Source organism: Pseudonaja textilis, unplaced genomic scaffold, assembly GCF_049901715.1.
Source record: "Pseudonaja textilis isolate UNSWEBS1 unplaced genomic scaffold, rPseTex1.2 PTEXSCF22, whole genome shotgun sequence".
NCBI classification, from domain to species: domain Eukaryota; kingdom Metazoa; phylum Chordata; class Lepidosauria; order Squamata; family Elapidae; genus Pseudonaja; species Pseudonaja textilis.
The window spans coordinates 224,839-249,183 of NW_028262865.1; the positions used below are offsets into that span (position 1 = coordinate 224,839).

Consider the following 24,345-nt stretch of genomic DNA (forward strand, 5'->3'; position numbering starts at 1 on the left):
TATAACCAGAAATCACGACGAAATAAAAATGAGATGGGAGAGATGAAGGTAGATATTCGTAAACTAGATGATAAAATAGGGTTATTTAGTTATTACAACAGGCAATAGAAAAGAATGAACAAAAAATACAGATGGTGGAAACTAAAACAGAACAAACTGAAAAGAAATTAGAAACAATGAAACAGAAACTGATGGCAGTAAATAGAAATCTGGAAGAGGTAATCGTCCATCTCGAAATGGAAAAAGCAGCCTTTTACTTGAGGTTTCAAAATGTGGTTGAAAATAAGGAAGACGACCTAGTAAAGATCATGTCAGAACTACTAGCGGATACCCTACAGAAGTAAGCAGGAGATCCAAGGTGAGATGGACGAGATCTATCAAATACACACCAACTATGCAAGACGGCACAAGTTACCAAGGGAAGTCCATGTGAGATTCTCGAGGAAAACAATGAGAGACGAAATCTACAATATGACTAAGGATGAGCCACTGATCTACAAAGGAAAAGAAATTCAAACTTTAAAACAAATCCCAAGAAGGGTTAGGGAACTAAGACGAGATTATCGTTTTCTGTCTTTGCAACTGGTTAAACATAAGGTGCTCTTTAGATGGCTTATACCAGAAGGAATGTTGATTTTGTGGCAGGATAAGAAATTTAAAATTGATAATTTTGATGATGCACAGGAATTTTATGATCACTACTTAGTGATGGATGAAGACCAAGGCAGTAGGGAAGAGATAGAGAGTAAGAGCCAGGAAAAACAGCAAATAGAAGGGAAAGAGACCGACCAAGACAAAAGAAGAAGCGGGGAAACAGAATGTTATGAAAGAGAAGGTGCGAGAACAAGAGCACAGAGAGAAACAAGGACTAATAGAAGACAGAGACCTATGTATAAACAATAACATGGAGGAGGAGATTAAGTTGATATCAATAAATATTAATAGAATGAATTGACCTGCAAAAAGGAAACAAACACTGGTAAATTTACAAAAACAGAATACAGACATTGTGTGTTTACAGGAAGTACATATTAAGAGGCATCAGGGCAGTAGCTTAGAATATCCAAAAATTGGGAAAGTCCATTTATCCCTTGCTCACCAAAAGAAGAGAAGAATAGTGGTATATATCAAAGAGTGGTTAAAACCCAAGCAAATATGTTCTGATGAGGATGGAAAAATACTAATGATTGAAATAATAGTAAATGAGAAACAAACGTTGCTTGCGGTAATATATGTGCCAAACAATAATCAGAAGGAATTTTATCGCAAACTGCATGGGAAAATAATAGAGACAGAATATGAAAACATTTTTAGTGGGTGATTTCAATGCAGTGGTGGATATTAAGAAAGACTACAAGTAATAAAAAAAAATAAAAGTAAAATGCTACCAAATACATTCTTTGAGATGATACAAGAACTAAATCTGCAAGATATATGGATAAACCTAAATCCAAAAAAGAATCAATACACCTTCTATCCAAGTCTGCATAATTCATGGTCGAGGATAGACATGGGATCAACCCGGAAATGGGAAGAAACATAGAAAAGATAGAAATCATGACAAATACATGGGCGGACCATAATCCTTTGAAAGTGAGATGGAAAGGACAGAAAAAAAGGAGATGGATCTTGACCCAAAAGATTTTGAAAGAAAAAGACTATGTCCAAATGATCGGAAAAGAATTGGAATTATTTGTTAAAGAAAATAAGAAAGAACAAACATCGCTGCAAAATTTATGGGATACCACTAAAGCACACGTGCGAGGATTAATGATAGCATATGTAGTTCGAAGAAACAAGGAAAAGGGGAAACAATAAATTTTGCTTCAGGAAGAACTTAAAAAAATGGAATTAATACTACAAAAAGAACCTCAGAACAACAAAATCAAAGGAGAAAGGGGCTTTAGTTAAACATAAAATAAATCTAATGACACAAGAAGAAAGGGCACAAAATCTTAAAATGGTGAAACAAAATGTCTTTGAACATGCAAATAAACCAGGGAGATGGCTGTCATATAAATTTAGAAAAGAGAAACAGAAAAAATTTATACAGCAACTGCTAGACGAGAATGGGAATTTACATTATCGGTTGGAAGAGAAAAAGAATATTACACAAAAATTCTTTGAGGGCCAAGAAGATATATCAGAAGAAAGTATAAAGCAGTATTTAAGGGAGAAGGGCCGAGCTATAATACCGGAAGATAAAAGGGAAATGTTGAATGATGAAATAACTCTGTCGGAACTAAAAGAGGCAGTCAGAAAACAAAAAAATAATAAAACACCGGGACCTGATGGACTCCCAGGGGAACTATTCAAAACCATACAAGAACCACTTGAGATGCTAATGTTGGAATTATATAATGAAGCACTGGCGGATGCTAAATTACTGAAATCTTGGTCCAAGGCATACTTACATTAATATTAAAAGATGGCACAGACCACCAACAGATTAAAAATTATAGGCCTATTTCGCTTTTAAATGCAGACTATAAAATATTTGCTACTATAATTGCAGAAAGAGTTAAAAAATTATTAAATGAAATTATACACCCAGATCAAAACTGATTCCTACCAAAAAGGCAAATTAGAAATAATACGAGAACGGTAATGAATGTTCTGGAGTTCTACGAAGCCCATTCTGAGAAACAAGCAGCATTGATATTCTTAGACACACAAAAAATGTTTGATAATTTAAATTGGCAGTTTCTTATTCAGCAATTAAAAGCTATGAATTTCAGGGGAAAGTTTGTGGGGATAATATCTGCAATATACTCTATCCAAGCGGCTAATGTAATACTAAATGGGGAAATAACAGGGAAATTTAGTATAGCCAAGGGCGTAAGACAGGGATGTCCCCTGTCACCTTTACTTTATTCTTTTTCTAGAGGTATTACTAGCACGTATTAGACAAGAACAAGGAATAAAAGGCATAAAAATAAAAGAATATAAAATACAGGTATTCACGGATGACCTAGTATTCTTCATAGAGGAGCCCATAGAAACAGGAACCAATTTGATACGAGAAATAGAAGAATTTGTTAAGGTGGCAGGACTCAGAATAAACAAGGACAAGACAAAGATAATAGCTAAAAACTTCACGGATAGTCAGAAAAAGGAATTAGGGAGGAAACTGGAAATACAGCAGAGGTGGTATCAACAGGTTCTGACCAGTTCTGGAGAACTGGTAGCAGAAATTTTGAGTAGTTCGTAGAACCAGCAAATACCACTTCCGAGTGGAGATTTTACAGTATCCTTCCCCTGCCATGCCCACCAAGCCACACCCACAGAACCAGTAGTAAAAGAATTGAATCCCACCACTGAAATACAGGTAACTAAAAAGGTTAAATATCTTGGAATCTGGTTGATGGCAAGATGCTCCTCAATAAAAGAAGACAATTACAATAAATTGTTCCAACAAATAAAGATTTGGACGCTTGGGGGAAACTGCAATTATCACTAATTGGAAGAATTGCTACAATTAAACTGAATGTATTACCTAAAATTTTATACTTATTTCAAACAATACCGGTAAAATTAGGTAATAAATTTTTCGAGGAGTTAAATAAAGTGACAACTAAATTTGTTTGGCTAGGGAAGAAACCTCAAATAAAACTAAAATTACTACAAGATAGCAGAAGTAAAGGCGGCTTTGGACTCCCAGATTGGGAGTTATACTATCAAGCAGTGGCTGTGACGTGGATAAAGGACTGGATAAATTTAAATAATAAAAGGATATTGACATTAGAAGGCCATGATTTGCACCTAGGGTGGCATGGATTTATTTGGGAAAGGAAAAGTAGAGTAGAATACACACCTACTTTCAGAGACACCAAGTGAGAGATGCCCTACAGGTTTGGGGGAAAATAAAGAAAAATCATTATATCAAAATACCAGTTTGGTTATCAACTATGGAGGCCATGATATACACAAATGTACTAGACTTAGATAAAATGGTAAGATAGAAAGAACTATTAGATGCCCAAGGGAAGTTAAAAACAAACGAGTTAAAACAACAAGGAATAGATACAGATTGGTGGCCATATCTGCAGATTTGGACAAGATATAAAAAGGATATAGAAAACTACAGCTTTTATAAGGAACAACAAGAACTTGATAAAATAATACAGGGGATGGAGGAAAAAATAATAACAAAAGTATATAACTATTTCCTGAGATTTAAAATGGAAGAAGAAACGGTCAAATAAACCATGATAGCCTGGGCAAAGAACTTTGGCTATAATATTGAATTAGAACATTAGGAAAAACTATGGGGAAAAAACTACAAATTATCAATGTCCGCAGCTTGTAAAGAAAATTTGTATAAAATGTTTTACCATTGGCATTTACCCCCTGCTTGATTGGCGAAAATGTTCCCAAATAGATCTGCAGAATGTTGGAAATGCAAACACAATCAAGGCACATTTTTTCATATGTGGTAGTCTTGTCTGGAAGCTAGGAAGTATTGGACCAAAGTAAGAAAATGGCTAGAGAAATCACGAGTCAACGAATTGAGTTAAAACCCTAACTACTTTTACTAGGGATAATAAGAGGAAACTATAGCAAGAAAATCCAATATATCATATTGCACATAACGACCACAGCCAGAATTGTGTATGCACAAAACTGGAAACTAGACAGCACGCCCTCTGACGGAATGGTGATAAAAAAAGGTGTTAGATTGTGCGGAGATGGACAGACTAACATTGGAATTAAAAGAAAGAGGGGAAACGGAATATTACTTGGTCTGGGACACATGGTGTAAATGGTTAGAAAATAGAAGTAAAGGTTAAATATAAAGTTAATTTAAGAGGTATATTAAACGTAATGGCAATGTATATAGTTAAAGGAAGTAAAAGGAATGTAACTGATACGTATATATATGAATATCAGCAATGCTGGAGCGCTGCAAAGATTGTAATTGTGATATAAAATGATGAAATATGGTTAATAAAAATATTTTTTTTAAAAGATAGCTTAAATAAATTGGATAACTCAGCTTAAAAAAAAAAAGACTCCACCATCCCAGGAGCTGTTGACCTCTTACAGGAGCAGCTCACTACCCAAGCCCTATTGGAGCAGCAGCTCAACCAAGCATAGCAGTCTTACGAAAAGGCTGTGGATGCCCACTGATGGGAGGGGGCACCAATAGCAGTAGAGGACAAGGTATAGCTTGCTACCAAGTTCTTAGCATTCTCAAAACTTTCCAAGAAGGTAGACACTAAATTTGTGAGGCCATTCAAGGTTCTGTGACAGATCAGTCCCATCACCTTCCATCTCCAATTGCCTCCCTCCATGAAAGTGCATCCAGTCTTTCATCAATACTTGCTGTTTAAGGATGCCCCCTCCAGCACTCTGCAATGCCAGCTGTCCGTCCGTCTTTGTGGAGGGAGAAAAAAATACGAGGTGGAGGAAATTTTGGGCTCTATACGCAGACGCACAATATTTAGTATTTGATTCATTGGAAAGGCTACCCTGTTGCTGATCACTCCTGGGAAAACTCACAGTACATTCACGCCCTGGATTTAGTTTGCCAGTTTCACCTATGCTTCCTTGATAAACTACGACCACCCAAGCTTCCAGACCTGCGTTCTGCACCACCCAATGAAGGAGTTAACCAGCATCCCTGGATCACTTCAGGTGGAGGTGGGGCACCTGCTTACCATGGGCCTTCTACCTCTTGCCTTCAACTCCTGGGCAGGGGAGGGGACTGTCTAACACTGTTTCTGTGTTTCACCAACTGCCACCTGGCTCACCAGCTGCTTCATAAGTGAGGAAGGAAGATTCCTTTGAGACTGCTTCGCTCCCATCCTTGCCAAGATCCCAGGAAAACTCTTGACTTTAAAGAGACTGCATGAGGAGGAGAGCAGCTTCAAAGAGGCCATGTTGGAGGGGGACCTATGTAAGACAGGGGTCACCAAGCTTTTGGACCTCAGGGACCACCAAACTCATAATTTTAAATCCCAGGGACCACTAATATGAATTTTGACTGACAGTGGAAGAGAGAGAGAGAGAGATCTGATCTAACCTCTCCCTCTTCCTCTCTCTCTCTCTCACACAAACACACAGAGGCAGGGGTGGGATTCAAATTTCTTAGCCAGTTCTGTGGGCGTGGCCTAATTTGTGGGTGTGGCTTGGTGGTCATGTGACTGGCTGGGCATGGCTTAGATGTAAATAGTATAAATATTTATATAAATATTGGATTTTTTATTAAAAAAGAGCAACTTTTACCCAAAATCAGGCAAAGCAGGCAGGCAGATTGAGTTGCTCACAGAATCACAGATTCATTCAGATATCTGTGACATTGGCTACCTGACCCTGTCACATAAAATTTGCTTGCAAGCAAGCTCACAAAATTAACTCACAACATACCATGTATGTAAATATTGGTTTTTTTTTATAAAAAAAGAGCAACTTTTACCCCAAAGCAGGCAGGCAGATTGAGTTGCTCACAGATTAATTCAGAGATTGATTGATCTGCCATCGGCTACCTAAGTCTGCACTGACAAATAGATGCTTCAGTCCTAAGGAAGGTTCGGCTCTGCTTAAAAGCTTAAAAGCAGAGCCGAAGATCTAAAGATTAGCTAGAAAGCAAGAAATCCAACGATTTCCTGCTTTCTAGCTAATCTAAATCTCCCAGCACAGCAGAACAGCTGATGGTTGGAAAAAGGAAAAATAGCAATTTAGCAGGCAAGTTTGCCAGGTAAGGAGTAAGTGGGCGTGGAGGGTTCCCGCAGGCCATGTGGGCGGCGCAGCCTGGATTAATTGCTTTTGGGGGGTGCTCTGGGGGTGACATTTCTCTGTGGATCACCAAAATTTTTTATGGACCACCAGTGGGCCGAGGCCCACTGGTTGGCGACCGCTGATTAGGAGATGATGAGACTTAGCCCGAGGGCAGGTTCAAGCAGATCAGTTTGGAGTTCCTACATTCCCACAAGATACCTAAATCCAGGCCCACCCGCCCCCCAATTCTGTTGTCTCTTGATCTAGTGCCAATTTGGCTTGACCATTAGTTGGTTCATATTGTTATCTATTCTGAAAGCTTTGATACTCTTATCAAACAAGTGTTTGTTCTGCATCAGTTGATTTTGTCTATAGATGTTGCTGTTCCTTGATGCTACTATCCAAATTACATTGTTACTGCTTTCTACTCGTATAATTTGCTGTCATCCAATGTATGTTTTATGTTGAATTTTACTCTATAGCAATCTCTTTGGTCAACTGCTTTGGGAAATGGAAGTTCAGTTATATAATAATTTTAGAATAAGTAGAAGGAAAACTGATAATCTTTCAAAATATTTTTATACACCCTGTCTCCCCAGAGCATTATTTCCTTTCAGTGTTCAGATGAGGAGCAGAAGAAACAAATGGTGACAGGAGGTCATATTTCATGGAATCAACTTTATTTCCGTAAAACCCTTCTGATGATACCTTATGAAGGGGTGGAGATTCAATTTCCAGCCCTCCTGTAACTGATGTATGGTAGGTGAGAACAGTAGGGGTTTTTTTTGGGGGAAAACAACTTTTCTTTCATTTTCAGAACCTTTGTCTATGGACAAGTCTGTATCCCACTCATGTACAACTCCTACACCATCTGCTTCTGGATTAAATCTACCTTCTGCACCAGCTTCATCTGCTTCTACTGTCCCTGTTTCACCTGTTTCACAATCACCAATTCCTCCATTACTTCAGGACCCCAATCTCCTTCGACAGTTACTACCTGCTCTTCAAGCCACCTTGCAGCTTAATAATTCTAGCATAGATATATCCAAAATAAATGAAGGTAGGTTGAGTTTTTTTAAATTATCCAAATGTATTGATTGGGAAATTTTACTTTTATAAGAAGATAAGAGTATTAAAAATGGAATATATTGTAAGAAGTTTGTAAAAGACAATTTTTGGTTAATTATCTGTATTTCTTAAGAGGGTGCTCTGTAATGTCTGGTAAGAGGTGTTGTGGGAAAGGGAACAGAAAGTTGAATTCTATTGTTAATTGTCTTACAGAAAACACCTCTTTCCGTTCTTTCCTCTTAAAGACTTAGCATCCATCTTAGAACATAAAAATAACCAAGGTTCTATGCACAGCTACTATTTTGCTTCTCACATTTGCTAGCAATACCTTCACAATTAGTAGCTTCTTAAGCCTGTCCTCCATGAACTATCTAATATCTTTTTAAAGCCATCCAAACTAGTAACCCTCACAAGATATATTAAGGAATTCTATAGATTTTATTTTGCTGCACATTATTTTGCCAGTTTTGCATAACCTTCTCAGTGTCATTGGATGAACCAGTCCTATTTTTTTATGAGAAAAAAAATCATCCTGTCCATTTTATTGACTTTTTAGTGATTTTATACACCTTTATTGTGTTCTCTTTAGTCACCTTTCTTCCAAACTAAAAAGATCCCCAAATATTTTTTCCTCATTGGGGAGGTCCTGGGATCATTTTGTTAACTGACCTTTGTACTCAGAGAATGACTGAGAGCGCATAACTTTAAAATAGTCCAGAGAGAAGCATCTGTAAAGAAGAATCAGGAAGTGTGGAAATACTACTTATGTATTACTTTCTCTTTTTACAAATACCCTTTTCCTTCACTGAGGTTGGGGTAAGAACCTCATGTATTCGATGTGTGGATCTGTTATCTTTGCTAAAACCAGGTCTAGTTTTTTTAACTTTGAATTGTAAAATGTTTTGTACATTTTCTTTATACAGTGGGTTGTTTGAAATCAGTTTAATAGAAAACTTGGTCATGAAATAAAATTTTTAAAAATGAAAATTTGATACCAATATTTTCATTTCATAAATTAAGAGATTGCAATTGTACTCATTTACCTGGGAGTAAATTCCATTGTTTTCAGTAGGGCTTATTTCTGAGTACAGATACAGGTAGTCCTCAGTTAACAACCATAATTTGGACCAGAAATTCTGTCACTGAGCAATGTGGTTGTAAAGCAAAAAAAATGGCAACTGCATTGACTTACGACAGCAGTTCCAGTTGCAGTAGTTAAGTAAAATATGCACTGTTAAATGCAACATCACATGACTGCAGCTTGCAACTTCCTACCAACTTTCCCATTGACGTTGCTTGTTGGAAGCTGGCAGTGAATGCTGTAACTGGAAATCATTTGACTGTTGCAGGCATTCATGCATCATGAATGCCTAACAACATTTGAAGAGCTGTGGTGGGACAGTGGTTAGAATGCAGTACTGCAGGCTAACTCACTGCTCACTCCAAGAGTTTGATTCTGAGTGGCTCAAGATTGACTCAGCCTTCCATCCTTCCGAGGTCGGTAAAATGAGGACCCAGATTGTTGAGGGCAATATGCTGACTCTAAACTGCTTAGAGAGGGCTCTAAAGCACTATGAAGTGGTATATAAGTCTAAGTGTTACTGCTATCATGTGACTGTGGGACTCTGCAGCTGTCATATTTGTACATCAGTGCATGAATTGCAATCACATAACCATAGGGGTGCTGCAATGGCCACAAATTCAAAAGCTAGTCATAAATACTACTTGTTCAGTGCTACTGTAACTTTGAATGGTCACTGAACGAGTGGTCATTAACCAAGGACTTCCTGTATTTGCATTCTTCTGAAAACTCTAATGAATCCTAGTAACAATTGTAATGATGTTACATGAAGAGTAGTGAGGTAGATGATACCATGTTATAGTGAAGATAACAGGAGGGAGAAGCAGAGCAAGTTATCTCTTACTGGCTTGAGAGACCAATCCGACATTTTCAAGAAGAAACTATTAATGTCATTCATACTGAAACTTTCAGAAGGAGAGTCCAAAACACTAACTTGCTTCAGTTTAGGGAATCTTTATATGTATATTAGTTCTTACAGCTGCTGTGACACAAGCTTCTCTGCAGTCTATTCTTCATAAAATTCTCACTGCTGGACCATCTTTTAATATAAGTTCCCTGATTACACAAGCAACACAGCTTTCCACACAAGGTAATTTGGAAGTTTCTTCTTGCCCTCTTTGTAAAGTTGCCTTGTATTTTATGAGAGTTTGGCTAATGAACTATAACTAGCAAAATAATGAAACATTACTTTCCAGACAAACCCTGTTTGTGTGTATGTATGTTTATCTGAGTCAGGTTGTAGGAAGTGATAAATATGTTTTATACCATCAAGCATAAATATATTCAGACACAGAAAAGATGAAATTGTAAAATTTTGTGCAAGGATTTTGTCCAATGATTACCCTGCTAATTATCTACCAACAACTAAGTTACCATTTGCCAAATTGGCTTGTTTTGCATTTGTGATTATATTACTATATCATTACCTTTTAGCATATTTTTTTTGTTTCACATAGTATTTTGACAGGGAACACTTATAATAAAGCTGACAATAAACTGTTTGATGTAAAGGCTAGAAACTAGGAGGTTGTGAATCCTGGTCCTGCCTTAGGCACAAAGCAAGCTGATAACTTTGGGCTAGTCGAATGTTCTCAGCTCTAGGGAGAAGGGTAGCGGCAAACCACATCTGAAAACTGCTAAGAAAACAGTTAGCTGGACTATTCTTCCAACTTCTTGGAAATTCCCAAATGTTAATTGGAGGCTGTGGAATACAGGCCTCTGGTTTTCTCATCCTCAGTTCACAGCTTCTGAAGTTTTGCCCCTGGTTTTAAAAGGACCAGACTTTTTTTTTTAACAGGGACAGGTTGGGTAATCTCTGTGTGTCCAATAGGCACACCTACTTGTGAAGATGTGGATCTCATGTATTGGGTCTGCACAATAAGTGTATTCTTGGCTATCATTAGAAATCCACTTAATATTCAAATCAAGGTTTGCTCTGTATGTGTAATGGACTGTGCTAGCAACCTTGAGACAGGAGGAACAGATGCAACCTAGACAATGGTCAAATAAGCGAAATCTGAGTCCAAAGCAGGAATGTAATTTGAGCAAGCATCTCAGAGTTGACCCTCCCTAGTTCTCTGGAATGTAAAAGGCAGGGTTGTCCCAAAAGTGTTTTTTCAAGAGGCAACTGGGCTTTGTTTTTCTTAGAAGATGTTTCACTTCTAATCGAAGAAGCATCTTCAGCTCTGACTGGGTGGTGGGGAATGAAAGGATTTATATTCCTTGTATACAGATGGTTACTTATAAATCCTTCCATTCCCCACCATCAGACAGAACTGAAGAAACTTCTTGGATGAGAAGCGAAACATCTTCTAAGAAAAACCAAGTCCAATTGCCTCTAGAAAAAGCACCTTTGGGACAACCATGAACTAGATGACTGAGAATCTCCATAGACATAAAAGGCAGGGAAGAGAGAGGCACATTCAGACTTGCAAAATTCTGTTACTATAACTTTATAATAAAAGTAATACCATGTTTTTCCAACAATACGCCCCCCCTAATAGGAAGGCCCAGCATGTTTTCTAGGCGTGAGGTGAAATTAAGCCCCTCCCCCAAATTTAGGACTATTTAAAATATGCGAAATGGGGGTGAAGGCCGGGGGGGGGGACTTGCTGTTAGGAGCGGCCCACAGGCAGCCATGCCTCGCCACCAGCCGCTCCAGTGGCTGATCATGGCGGAACACAGAGAGCTCCCTACCCCCGCTAAGTGCCTTTGCTGCAGACCTACCATGCCGGGTGCAAGATGGGTCAGAGGGCGGGCAGCGGCGTGGATGTTAGCCTTGGCAGTGGGCCACTTTGGCACCACTGCTGCTTCCACCGCCGTCGCTTTCCCTTCTGCCCTCACCGTGGCTTATGCCGCATTTGGACTGCTGCCATTGGGCAAGATGCAGAGGCCGGAGTCCATGCTGGGCATCGTCGCACAGCGGTAGTGGAGAAGTGGCCCTTCCAGTGGGTGGAGGAATGGTTCAAGTGCATTCCTCTGCCGGCAGCGTTTCAGCTGCTTCTCAGGCGGGGGAGCCGCCTCTGTAGCTTCCATGCTTCCCGCCGGCGGTGGCGCCTCTCTCGCCAGTGCCGTCTCCAACAACAGTAGCAGCGGTGGGACAGACCCCGCTGCCGACGAGAACCAGCTGCCCTCCTGCAGGGGCATCACTTTGCTTGACGGCGGCAGCACCTCCTTTGGGGTGAATCCTTTGGGAGAATCCTCTATGAAGCTTGGCAAGGAAAGAAGGAGGGAGAGAGGGAAGAGTGTCTTTGGGATTTGCCAGGAGAAATCCAGGAGGTGGATTTCCATCCTGTTTCTGCCCTTCAAGGAGTTGAAGGTGGGGAGTGCATTTAAGGGGGTGAATCCTCTGGGAAGCTTGGTGCTAAGGGTCTGTAGGATGATTCCCTTTCTCTTATGTTTGGATTGGAAGGGTTGCCTCTGCTTGAAGGGCAAAATTGATTGATGGTTCCCTTTTAAAACTACCAGGAGGGGTGGGGAGGAAGCTGCCCGGCCAGTCTGTATTCTTAGGGAACTGACGGAGGGAATGGGAGTAAAGAAAACTTAAAGAGGGGAAAAGGTCCACTGGGGGTGGGGGGTTCGGGCAGCAGGAGCAAGAGGAGAGCGCCTGACTGTACAGGGGATGAGACCGTGACCGAAGCTCTGGGGTGGGAAGCAAAATGAGGCGGGGGAGAGAAAGGATAGCATCACCCACCTGCCGCCTCTTTCACCCACCGAAGCCCAAATGACTCACCGACTTGCAAGATGTTGTCAACACAGCTGCCGTCAAGCAAAACGATGACCCTGCAGGAGGGAAGGCGGTTCTTGTTGGCAGCTGGGCCTGTCCCTCTGCAGCTACCACTGTTGTTGGAGACGGCGCTGGCGAGAAAGGCGCCACTGCTGGCGGGAACTGTGGAAGCTACAGAGGTGGCTCCCCCGCCAGAGAAGTGGCTGAAACCCTGCCGGCGGAGGAATGCGCTCAAACCATTCCTCCACCCACTGGAAGGGCCACTTCTCTGCTACCGCTGCACCGCGATGTCCAGCACAGACTCCAGCCTTGCCCAATGGCAGCAGTCCGAACGCGGCATAAGCTGCAGCGAGGGCAGAAGGGAAAGTGACGGCGGAGGAAGCGGCAGCAGTGCAAAGTGGCCCGCTGAGGCCGACATCCATGCCGCTGCCACCCGCCCTCTGACCCGGCCTGCAGCCAACACCATACCCGGGGCTGCAGCAAAGGCGCTTGGTGGGGGTAGGGAGCCCTTCACGCTCCGCCATGATCGGCCATTAGGAGCAGCTGGTGGCGAAGCGTGGGGCACTCTAGGCAAGGGTGTGCGGAGGGTGGAGAAATTAAGTCACCCCGAAAAGATGGCCTAGCCATTTTTGGGGAGTTCAAAAGAAAATAAGGCCCAGCCTTATTTTCTGAGAAACACGGTAGTAGTATTCATAAGTTTGGTGTCTTGGTCTGCATTACCTCAAAGGGCTGATTGTATGTGAAGGTCATATCTGTTCAGTGGTATATGCAATTTAAAGTTACTGTTTATGCACTACAGAAAATACATATACATTTTCAGATGTTTATAGTACCTTGGATTGGGTAATTATATTAATCTAACAGAAGTCAACCTACAAGTAGTATTTGCTTAATGACAGTAATTGGGACAGTAATTGCTAAGCATAGTCATAAAGTGCTATATCACGTGTTCCCTGATTTAGCAACAGGAATCCCAGCTATCTCTGTTCACCACTGTTAAGTGAGGATTGCAGGTCATTAAGTGACCACAACTTGTGACTTCCTGCCACATTCCCATCAGCAAAGTCAGTGGGAAAGCTGGCAGGAAGTTGCAAGTTTGGGGCAGCTCACAAGCAGGATTGTGGCTAGGTGAGCACTATGGAATGAGGTGTAGGGTTGCTGTGTTGAGTGTGTTCTGGGAGGTGTCACTGTTGTGCTGCATAAGTGCAGGTGTGTTGGGGAGAGCGTGCTGCAGAATGAATGTGCTCTATGGAGTAAAAGATCCCTGAGATCTCATACACCATAGTGGGATTCCTCAGGAGAAAAGGCTGGAGTGACTTAACATTCCTTGCTGGCCTCTCATTTGAATTTGCTTGTGGGAAGTTGATAAGAAAGGTCACAAATGGTGACATTACCATTGGACGCTGTGACCATCATAAGTGTGAGCCAGTTGCCCAAGTGCCCAGATCATGATCCTGTAACTGGGGGTGCAGCAACAGCTGGAACTTTAAGGACCAGTCATAAATACCACTCATTCAGTGCCATTGCAACTTTGAATGGTCACTGAATGAATGGTTGTTAACTGAGGATTACTTGTATACATACGGTATATGCAACACTTTAAGTTTAGTAACTGATATTTATTTAAAGAATAAAGAGTCCTGGAAAGTCACATAAACAGAATAACTTCAAAACATTTTGACTTTTTCATTTAAAGGTTTCCTCGTTATTTTGGCAAAAGAAGCATACACACACAAAGTCTAATTTAAATGTAGACAAATACAACAATGATTTATTGCTGCAAATCAGTTATACATTCAGCTTTCCAATGTTGTATGGACATTCTTTTAGTCAGCCCCCAAAACCCATAATTCTGCATATTTTCATAATATCAAATGCTAGGAATATAGCCATAATTAACACAGAAAAATTTATTCAGAGCCTTATTTATCCTATTTATTCCAGTCCTGAGTATGGCAGTTAGAACTGATTCAACCATGTGAATAAATGTCCATCTTTTAGGCCAGCATATATAAACGATTGTATCTGATTTAGCAATCTTCGTATTAATCTCATTTTAAGATCATAGAAAAATATTTAAAGCTATTCTCCACAGGTTTACCAGGACATTTAAACTTATTATTCCAGATACCTTATTACTATCAGTTTCTTCAATTTTCTTAAAAAGATTTAACTTTAGAAATCACGGCTCATTTCTCCAAAATTAGAAACTTAAGTAATAACATCTGTTCCAACTAGATCAAACAACAAATATTTCAATAAAATAGCAAGAAGCACTCTTGAGGGGCAAATCAGATTTGTTCAGTATGACAGGTGTGTTAAAATAGCTTCCACAGGGCTGAGCTGATGCCTAGTAATAATAATGTAAGAGCTCCATCTTAATCCACCCATTTAAAAAAATCCAGTATACTTAAACTGGGATTATCTAATAGTATAAGATTTTCATAAATGGGTCAATATTTTCCATACATACCTTATAGAATTAAGTACAGGAATCCCAGTGCTTGCCAGGATTCCAATAGGTCAAATAGTAACTCTGAAATCCAAACAGCTGAATTCTGAAGTTCCTTTATTCCAGCCAATGATCAAAGTCAAAATGCCCAGTGATAAGCTGAAGTTTAAAATCTGTCTTCCCAACAGCTGATTGTAATTTGCACAATGAAAATCTTACAGAAAACTTGCCAAATGTGTTCTGTTTCCTATAAGTGTGTTTACAATAATATGATAGAATAAATACAGGAAGGCTTCTCAAAATGTAAATTAACCTTAGAATTAAATGCATCTTAATCACATTTATCTCACTCCATATACTCTAATGTTTGGTTTGCATCAAAACTAGAGATAAATTCAAATACACTAGTTGAGAAGTGTTCCTGGAAATTCTTAGATCAAGATAAACAGAGGAAGCAGAAGGCAACCTGAAGCCCCCCTTTCAACACCTACCCTTAACCCCATCAGAACTAACCATGGCCTTCCCCTTTTTCTACTTTCCAGCACTTCTGCCCAGAACACACATTTCAGGTCTGTGCCCATAGTTAATGAAAGAGCGCGCACTATGTAACTATGTGAGACAACCCAGGAACAATAACATCAAACCAGAGGTTTGTTATAATAGTAGTATATCTCTACAAAAGAATATACATACACCTACTAGGCAAAGGTCAAACAATCACAACACGGGAAGCACACACAGGAGAGGGAGATACATCCCAACAGGGCCTCTCTTACAATACAGACTCTTAAAGTGGTAACAGTCAAATAACCCTGCTGACTCATTCCTACCATTCCATCAGCATTACAGCAGTGGGTCAGCTCTTAAAGTATTTCCCTGGCACTCCTCTCCTTTAAAGCTGAATAGCTGAATGCTTTAACATATTCATGATCAACCCTATTTCTATTGTCCTCGCCTCCTGCTTTGGTTTCTATTCTCACTGCTACAAACACTACTAGTATCATTACTACTGCTGCTGGAAGTGCTCCTAATTTCATTTTTTTAATGACTCTGTACACTCTGTCTCATTATTTTTCATTACATCCTGTTCACCATCTCTTCGCTGAATACCTTCACTTTCCCTTTTCACTAGCTCAGTTTCCTCAGTTTGGTTTATCTGTCTGCCTGGCATTCTCTTTAGCTTCGGCTTCCTCTTTTTCCTTAGACAATGACCATGTTCGTATCTCTTGGTACTTACAGGGTTCATTACGAATACTACCTACTCTAACCCCACTTTCAGTGAACCACTCAGAAGGTATACCTTTATTACACCTTTCAGGTCTCATAACTCTGTTAGTTTGCCTTGAGTTTTTCTTACTCACAGGATACACCCTGGACTTTGACTCCTTACAAACAGTGCAATCTAAGTACATCTTGCACTGCTTTGGCTTTGGCTTATGCCCCTCAGCTAGGTCTGGCATTTTCTGCAGTACTCTGCAACTCGCATGCCCCAATCTCCTGTGCCATAAATGTACGCAGTTGTCATGTGTGCGAGTGTTCATAAGTGTTCATGCACAACCATTCTCCTGCCTTCCTAGAATGTACAGACCATCCTGCTTAACCCCTCGTGCACGAATTCTTCCACCTTTCCTGAGGGAGTATTGTCCTCCTGCAAATAGTATTCCATACCCATGACTGTCTAACCTGGAAACACTCAACAGGTTATGATCTAGGTTTGGTACATATAAGACATTGTCTAATGTTTCTCCTATCTCAGGTACATACCTTCCCCTTTAACAGCAGACCATTGACCATTGGCCAAACTAACAAATGTTTACTTAGGTGGTCTCAAGCCAGAAAACCTTTGTGAGTTATTTGCAATATGCTGACTCGCCCAGACACTGTTGCTGCCAGGGAATAAAATGATGATGAAGAACCACTCCTTGTGTGTTGAGTAGCCCTACACCCTTGTCTTGCTGCTCCTCTGTTTCTCCTCTCAGGGCAGCGTCTTTGGAGATGCTCTGTAGAACCACATGTGTAGCACAGCTTCACTGTGTAAACATTCTCAGCTGCTCTGCCGGCATCCTGGGATGTTGCAGATGTTGGCCTATGCTGAGCATTATCTCCTTCCTTTCCTAGTTGTCTTTCAAGCTGTTTCTGTTCTTCTTCCAACAATCAGCCAGTCAAATATGCCATGGTTAAGTCCCTCTCTTGCATGGACTCTAAGCTTATCACAAGAACGTCCCATGAAGTGTCCAATGAACTGAGCACCACATATACCTTGTGGGACTCGGTAAATGTCATTCCTCTTTCCTCTAACTCCAGGAATGTCTTTCTCATCGCCTGCAGATGTATGGACATGCTCTCCCCCAGCTTCAGTTGTGCTTTATACAGTCTCCTTGTCACTTTACTGCCCGCAGTTTCTCTAACATACATACACACTGCACAACGCCTCCCATCACTCTTTCACAGACTGGAGACCCCTCACATGTATCAGCTGACTGTCTTCCAAACTCAGGATTATGCTGGCTAATGCCTTTTCATTTCTTCTTCAGTCCCCATCATCCAGGACTGCTGGTGGATTAGTAACTAGCGTCCACAATTCCTCCCTTCTCAGGTACTTCTCCATCTTTACACTCCAGGAGAGGTAGTTTGTCTCATTCAGCAGAGACACCACGAAACCTCCTCCCATTACTCTGACCGAAGCCATGTTGCTTGTTTCCATTACAAGCACCAACCCCTAACAAACCACGATGCACAGCCCCTCTGACTCTAGTGCAAGCTCTCACTGGGTTTCTCTTCTCTCTGGTTTCTCTAGTCACTCTGGCCTTCTCTCTGGACTGGGCCCATAACCTGTCAGAGTTCGCAATCTGACAGTTAACATATATTCTTCAGTCTTGGTACACACTGCTTATGGTTCAATGTTTGAGCACAGGTTGTTTTATTGTACACCCCCAGGGTCCCTCTTTGAGGGAGATGAGCAGTTCAGAAATGGAAAAATAAATAATATCTGTTCTATCTAAATACAGTTTGTTAACTTATGTATGCAAGGAGAAATTTGACATTTATGTTGTGTGCAGTCCTTAGTTTTTTAGATTATAAAGCTATGGAATTGGTTCCCATAGGAAGCTAACCCTAGATCAGAGCATGCATTTGTTTACTTATTTATTTGCTGCAATTTATGGACTTCTCAGTTCCAAAAAAAGGCTGTTGAAAACAAGTTACTTATGTACTACTAAAACACTCATTGTCATGATCTTTAACTGGGCAAAATGATGCACTATAGGGCAACGATTTTTCAACCAAGGTAATTGAAATGGGCTTACTTACGGAATGTGTCCAAAATCCAGGACACATGACTCTGAAGGAATTTGGGAAAGTTGTGGCTGCTTTAGTGCTGTTGGCTGCTGCTGCAGTCACATGAGCTTCACTTTCAACATTCCATGACAGTTTCCCAGCCAGTCTTGCAATCCCTCACTCCCCCATCCAGCAGCAGCCACTTACCTGTCTGCTTCAAAGGGGAGGGTGGAATGAACCCTTCTCAGCCCATGCCATTCTCCTATATGTTCTACCAGCCTATTCTGCCCCCCTGCACCTTCCCTGATCTATGCAGCACCCTTTGTGCACCCCACACACCCTTCCCAACCCATGTGGCACCTCTCACATAGCCCCAACCTCTTTCTTGACCTGCTCCCCCATGTATACCCTTGCTCCCTCACCTGTCAGCAGCCTTGGATTGCAACTTCCTGCTGGATTCCCCACTGACTGTCTCCCTGCTAGCTTTTTACAAGCAAAGTAAATGGAGAAATCAAGAATTTGAGGGAGGGAGGAGCAAGGAAGGAAGGAAGAAAAGAAGGTTTTTGATGCTCTGATTCCTTCTGATAAGAAAATCTCTCTGAAATAGTGACTCAACAGGTCATGGGTTGTCTAGTACTTCCTAGATATTAGTTATTACGGTGGCACATATAGCTGTTGTGTACCTTGTCAGTGTAAGATTTTCATTCTTTAATACAGTAATAACAGATTTGACCTTATTTTTATAAGCTTGGCAAACTTAACTCTCATAAGAATACTGTTCCTTTAAAAATAGTCAATAGGCTTTTAAAATGCTCTCATGATTTTATTCACAGCTCAGTCATCTAATCAGTCCCCAATGTCTTTAACGTCAGATGCTTCATCACCAAGATCATATGTATCTCCAAAAATAAGCACACCTCAGACTAACACAGTTCCTTTGAAATCTGTATCATCACAGCCAAAGGTAAGTTTTTAATGTATTGTGAGAATAAAACTGTTTATTGCTAGTCTCCAGTATTTTCATAGAATCATAGAATTGGAAGGTCAATGCACAATCCACTAGAACAGTGGTTCCCAAAGTGGGCGGTACCGCCCCCTGGGGGGCAGTGGGATGACTTAGGGGGGTGGTAAGAGTCAAAGGGTGTGGCAGGGGGGCGGCAGAGGAGTGCTGGAGGTGGGCCCCTCGCAGGGCGCAATTCAGCTTCCCCCTCACCCCACTTGCCTGGCTTGCTGGTGGCTGAGAGGAAAGCAAGCCAGGGCTGACCCGTTGCCGCTTGGGTCCCACCTGGATTCTCCGCAGCTGCTGGGCTTTGCCTGCTAGGGGCGGGGTGGGGAGGGACGACCAGGGACCATGATGCTATGCCTCCCACATCGCCCCTTGCCTACCACCCCTTCCCTCTGCCCCCCACCAGCCTGCACACTTTGGCTGAATGCGGGCTGCCGCTGTGAGAATGATGCAAGTCAAGCCTTGCGAGAGTGGGTCTTCCACCCATGGAGCTTGCATAGCAGCGGCCCGCATTCGTCTGAAACGCTCAGGGTGGGGGCGGCTGGCAGAGGGGCGATGCAGGCGGCATAAGCCTCATGCTTCCGGATTGCCTCCCGCACTCCCCCTCAGCAGCCATGACCCGCGAGCCCCAGCAGCTGACGAGATGCGGGCTGGCAGGGAGCCAAGTAGCGACAGGTCTGCCCTGGCTGGTTCACCTTTCCTGCAGCTCACTTCTCCCGCAACTCCTGCCGTTGACAAGGCTGCAGCCTCGCTTGAAGTTCCCAGCCCTTTCCCCAAAAGAGGGACCCGCAGCCCCTTTGTTGGACCCGGAAGCCTTGCCTGCTGGCTTTTCCTGGCAACACAGGACTGGGTGTGAACGGACAATCACGCCCGGTCCCTGGGACTCTGGGAGACTCATCACGAGTGACGCTGCCAGGTGACTACCTTGTTGGAAGAGAGAGAGAGTGTTTCAGGTGGGTCTCAGCTTAGGAGGAGAGAGCAAAGGAGGAAGGGAAGGGATAGAGAGAGAGAAAGAGAGAGAGAGAGGAAAATAGAAAGAGAGAGAGGAAGAGACAAAATAAAAGGGAAAGAGAAAAGGGGAGAGAGAAAGGAAGAGAAAGGAAGAAAAGGGATAGACAAAGAAAGGGGGATGGAAGGAAGGGAAAGAAAGAGGGAGGGAGGGAGGAGGAGAAAGTGAATAGGATATATGGAGGGAGGGAGAGAGAAAGAGAAGGAAGAGACAAAGAAAAGAAAGAGAAAAAGGAAAGAAAGAAAAAGGGAGAGAGAAAGGAAGAAAAGGGATAGACAGAGAAAGGGGGTGATGGAAGGAAGGGACCGAAAGAAAGAAAAAAGGAAAGAAAGAAAGGGAGGGAGGGAGGAGAAAGTAAATGAGATAACTAGTCCAACCACCTGCTCCAGCAGGTTTAGAAGAGTGTGTGTGTGTGTGCGTGCGCGCGTATGATTGTCAAAACTCTAAAAACAGGTCAAGTAGTTCTGGGTAGGTCAGTCATAAATTAGAACACTTGCTAAGCAACCGGCCATTAAGCGAGGACCACTTGTGTTTGGTTTGCCAGTCACATGTCCACCTGGCCACGCCCACCTAGACATGTGACCACGAAGCCATGCCCACCCAGTCACATGACCAAGCCACACCCACAAATTAGGCCACGCCCACAGAACTGGTTAAGAAATTTGAATCCCACCCCTGGGTGGGGGGGCACTGAGGATGAGTTTGTAACACCAAGGGGTCGGTGGACTGTAAAAGTTTGGGAACCACTGCACTAGAGTATCTTTGAGAGGTGATCATCCAGCCTTTCTTATGAAAACTTTCATCAAAGGAAAAGCCACAATTTCATGTAGCGACTTTTCCCTTGACTAACAGCTTGTACATTCAAGAAATTCCTCCCTACTATTTAATATCTAACTTAAACATTGTAATTTTAACCCATTGGGCTAATTAACTGTGCCTCAGAGTAGCTGTCCTCCAAATGTGTTTCAATTTGTAACTGTTCTTTTTGAACTATGGTTGCCAAAATTAGGTCCACATAGGAGCAGGTTAATGGTTAATGAATTCCAAGATACCATTGGTTATAGCTGTTGGTTATAGCAGTTTGAACAAATCTTGATCTCTGATCAAATTTTGAACTTCAGGTTGCTACTTCAGGTATTAAGCAAGGACCAGTTTTGCAGTTAGTGTCTCAGCAGCCTGTGATTGCTGAGAAACCACAAGGTCATGAACCTGCTTCTCCTCGAAGTCTTCAGCATTCAAGGTAAATTTAAATTAGTTGAGTTTATTTCACCATGAATTGCTCTAGAAATGTTGATTATAGATGCTTATTTTAATGGCATGCTTTCTCATCTACACATACGCACAGGGTTTTTAAATTAAACTTTGAATTATACATTGCAAAGGTAATAATTGTGGCTCTAATATTTCCTTATTTTAACTGGGTCACTCTGATTTTAAGAAGAAATATCTCTTCTGCAAACTACTAGTCATATTGCTAAATTTGCAATTTAACCACCAGTATCTTTTAATGTTTTTCTTACATAATGCAATTTGGCTGAAAGAACACAAGGGCTCTGGTAAGCTGGACCTGAATAAATGCATTTGCCTAAGTGCTGTGTATAGTTGTGTATTAAACATTCAGATTGTTGAACCAGAAACATTTTCCACCTTGAGCCCAAATACTGCTAATTGTAAAATACAGAATGAAAGTACACTGAGTTATAAAATTTATAAGAACCATTTCAGTTGTTTTCCAAGCAATAGAATATACACTGCTCAAAAAAACAAAGGGAACACTTAAACAACACAATGTAACTCCAAGTCAATCACACTTCTGTGAAATCAAACTGTCCACTTAGGTAGCAACACTGATTGACAATCAATTTCACATGCTGTTGTGCCAATGGAATAGACAACAGGTGGAAAGCAGAGGCAGTTAGCAAGACATCCCCAATAAAGGAGTGGTTCTGCAGGTGGTGACCACAGACCACTTCTCAGTTCCTATGCTTTCTGGCTGATGGTTTGGTCACTTTTGAATGCTGGCAGTGCTTTCACTCTAGTGGTAGCATGAGACGGAGTCTACAACCCACACAAGTGGCTCAGGTAGTGCAGCTCATCCAGGATGGCACATCAGTGCGAGCTGTGGCAAGAAGGTTTGCTGTGTCTGTCAGCGTAGCGTCCAGAGCATGGAGGCGCTACCAGGAGACAGGCCAATACATCAGGAGACGTGGAGGAGGCCGTAGGAGGGCAACAACCCAGCATCAGGACCGCTACTTCTGCCTTTGTGCAAGGAGGGACAGGAGGAGCACTGCCAGAGCCCTGCAAAATGACCTCCAGCGGGCCATAAATGTGCATGTGGCTGCTCAAACGGTCAGAAACAGACTCCATGAGGGTGGTATGAGGGCCCAACATCCACAGGTGGGGGTTGTGCTTACAGCCCACCACCGTGCAGGATGTTTGGCATTTACCAGAGAATACCAAGATTGGCAAATTTGCCACTGGTGCCCTGTGCTCTTCACAGATGAAAGCAGGTTCACACTGAGCACGTGATAGACGTGACAGGGTCTGGAGACACCGTGGAGAATTTTCTGCTGCCTGCAACATCCTCCAACATGACCGGTTTGGCAGTGAGTCAGTAATGGTGTGGGGTCGCACACATGGGGGCCGCACAGCCCTCCATGTGCTCGCCAGAGGTAGCCTGACTGCCATTAGGTATTGAGATGAGATCCTCAGACCCCTTGTGAGACCATACGCTGGTGCAGTTGGCCCTGGGTTCCTCCTAATGCAAGACAGTGCTAGACCTCATGTGGCTGGAGTGTGTCAGCAGTTCCTGCAAGACGAAGGCATTGATGCTATGGACTGGCCCACCCGTTCCCCAGACCTGAATCCAATTGAGCACATTTGGGACATAATGTCTCGCTCCATCCACCAATGCCACATTGCACCACAGACTGTCCAGGAGTTGGGGGATGTTTTAGTCCAGGTGTGGGAGGAGATCCCTCAGGAGACCATCCACCACCTCATCAGGAGCATGCCCAGGCGTTGTAGGGAGGTCATACAGGCATGTGGAGGCCACACACACTACTGAGCCTCATTTTGACTTGTTTTAAGGACATTGCATCAAAGTTGGGTCATCCTGTAGTGTTTTTTTCCACTTTAATTTTGAGTGTAACTCCAAATCCAGACCTCCATGGGTTGCTAAATTTGATTTCCATTGATAATTTTTGTGTGATTTTGTTGTCAGCACATTCAACTATGTAATGAACAAAGTATTTAATAAGAATATTTCATTCATTCAGATCTGGGATGTCTTATTTTTGTGTTCCCTTTATTTTTTTGAGCAGTGTATGTTCATACTCCACTTTTATTTTAAGAACTACATAGCTGGAGATATCAGAGAGCTATGTAAGACTTGAAACATGATAGAGGAAGATTTTTTCCCCAACCATTCCCTTGATTTTTATGAAAATAAGTCCCATCACCTTCATTCTAGAGTAAACTGAGTCTAAAGTAACTCATGAACACAAACTTTGTTGTACAGTCTGAGACAATTTGGCTTGAATACATTTCGGATAAACTGCACATCTCTTACTAAGCCATATGTTTTACCTTCTCCCATCTCTTTCTCGGAGGGAGAAGTTGGATGCTGGAGTTAACAATAGTAAATATGTATCCTTCAAAGAAACAGCAGTTTGATAGATGATAATAGGTTTTTTTTCTTAAATGTAAAAAGTAAGCCTAGTTTTTTAAAAGTGCTTTTTCTTGGCTGCTGTTTCTTTCATTGTCAACATTTCTATGCCACTCCAGTTCAAAAAGCTCTAAATAAGGCGTGTCTAACCACACCCTACAGGCCGTGTGCAGCCCCATAAGTTCATATAAAAATGAAGTTTTATTTATATGCATTAACTACATTATATATTTTATATGCGGCCCTAGATAATTCCTCTTCACTCGGTGCAGCCCAGGCAAGCCAAAAGGTTGGACATCCATGCTTTAAATGGAATACCTCAAAAAACTGTTCTTCAAC

At 41.8% G+C, this 24,345-nt stretch overlaps 1 protein-coding gene across 14 annotated transcripts in view; it reads left to right on the top strand.

Annotated features, from left to right (window-relative positions):
* LOC113450252 (WW domain-containing adapter protein with coiled-coil-like) overlaps nucleotides 1–24,345 on the top strand; it is a 137,048-nt gene that overhangs the window by 87,210 nt on the left and 25,493 nt on the right. For 12 of the 14 annotated variants that reach the window (XM_026721415.2, XM_087918924.1, XM_026721413.2 and 9 more), the window contains 4 exons: nucleotides 7,538–7,780; nucleotides 9,840–9,959; nucleotides 19,158–19,288; nucleotides 21,461–21,579. In XM_026721415.2, coding sequence (XP_026577200.1) covers nucleotides 7,538–7,780; nucleotides 9,840–9,959; nucleotides 19,158–19,288; nucleotides 21,461–21,579 — 613 coding nt within the window. The remainder of the gene's footprint in view (nucleotides 1–7,537; nucleotides 7,781–9,839; nucleotides 9,960–19,157; nucleotides 19,289–21,460; nucleotides 21,580–24,345) is intronic. The other 2 variants (XM_087918919.1, XM_087918922.1) reach the window with 2 other exon arrangements.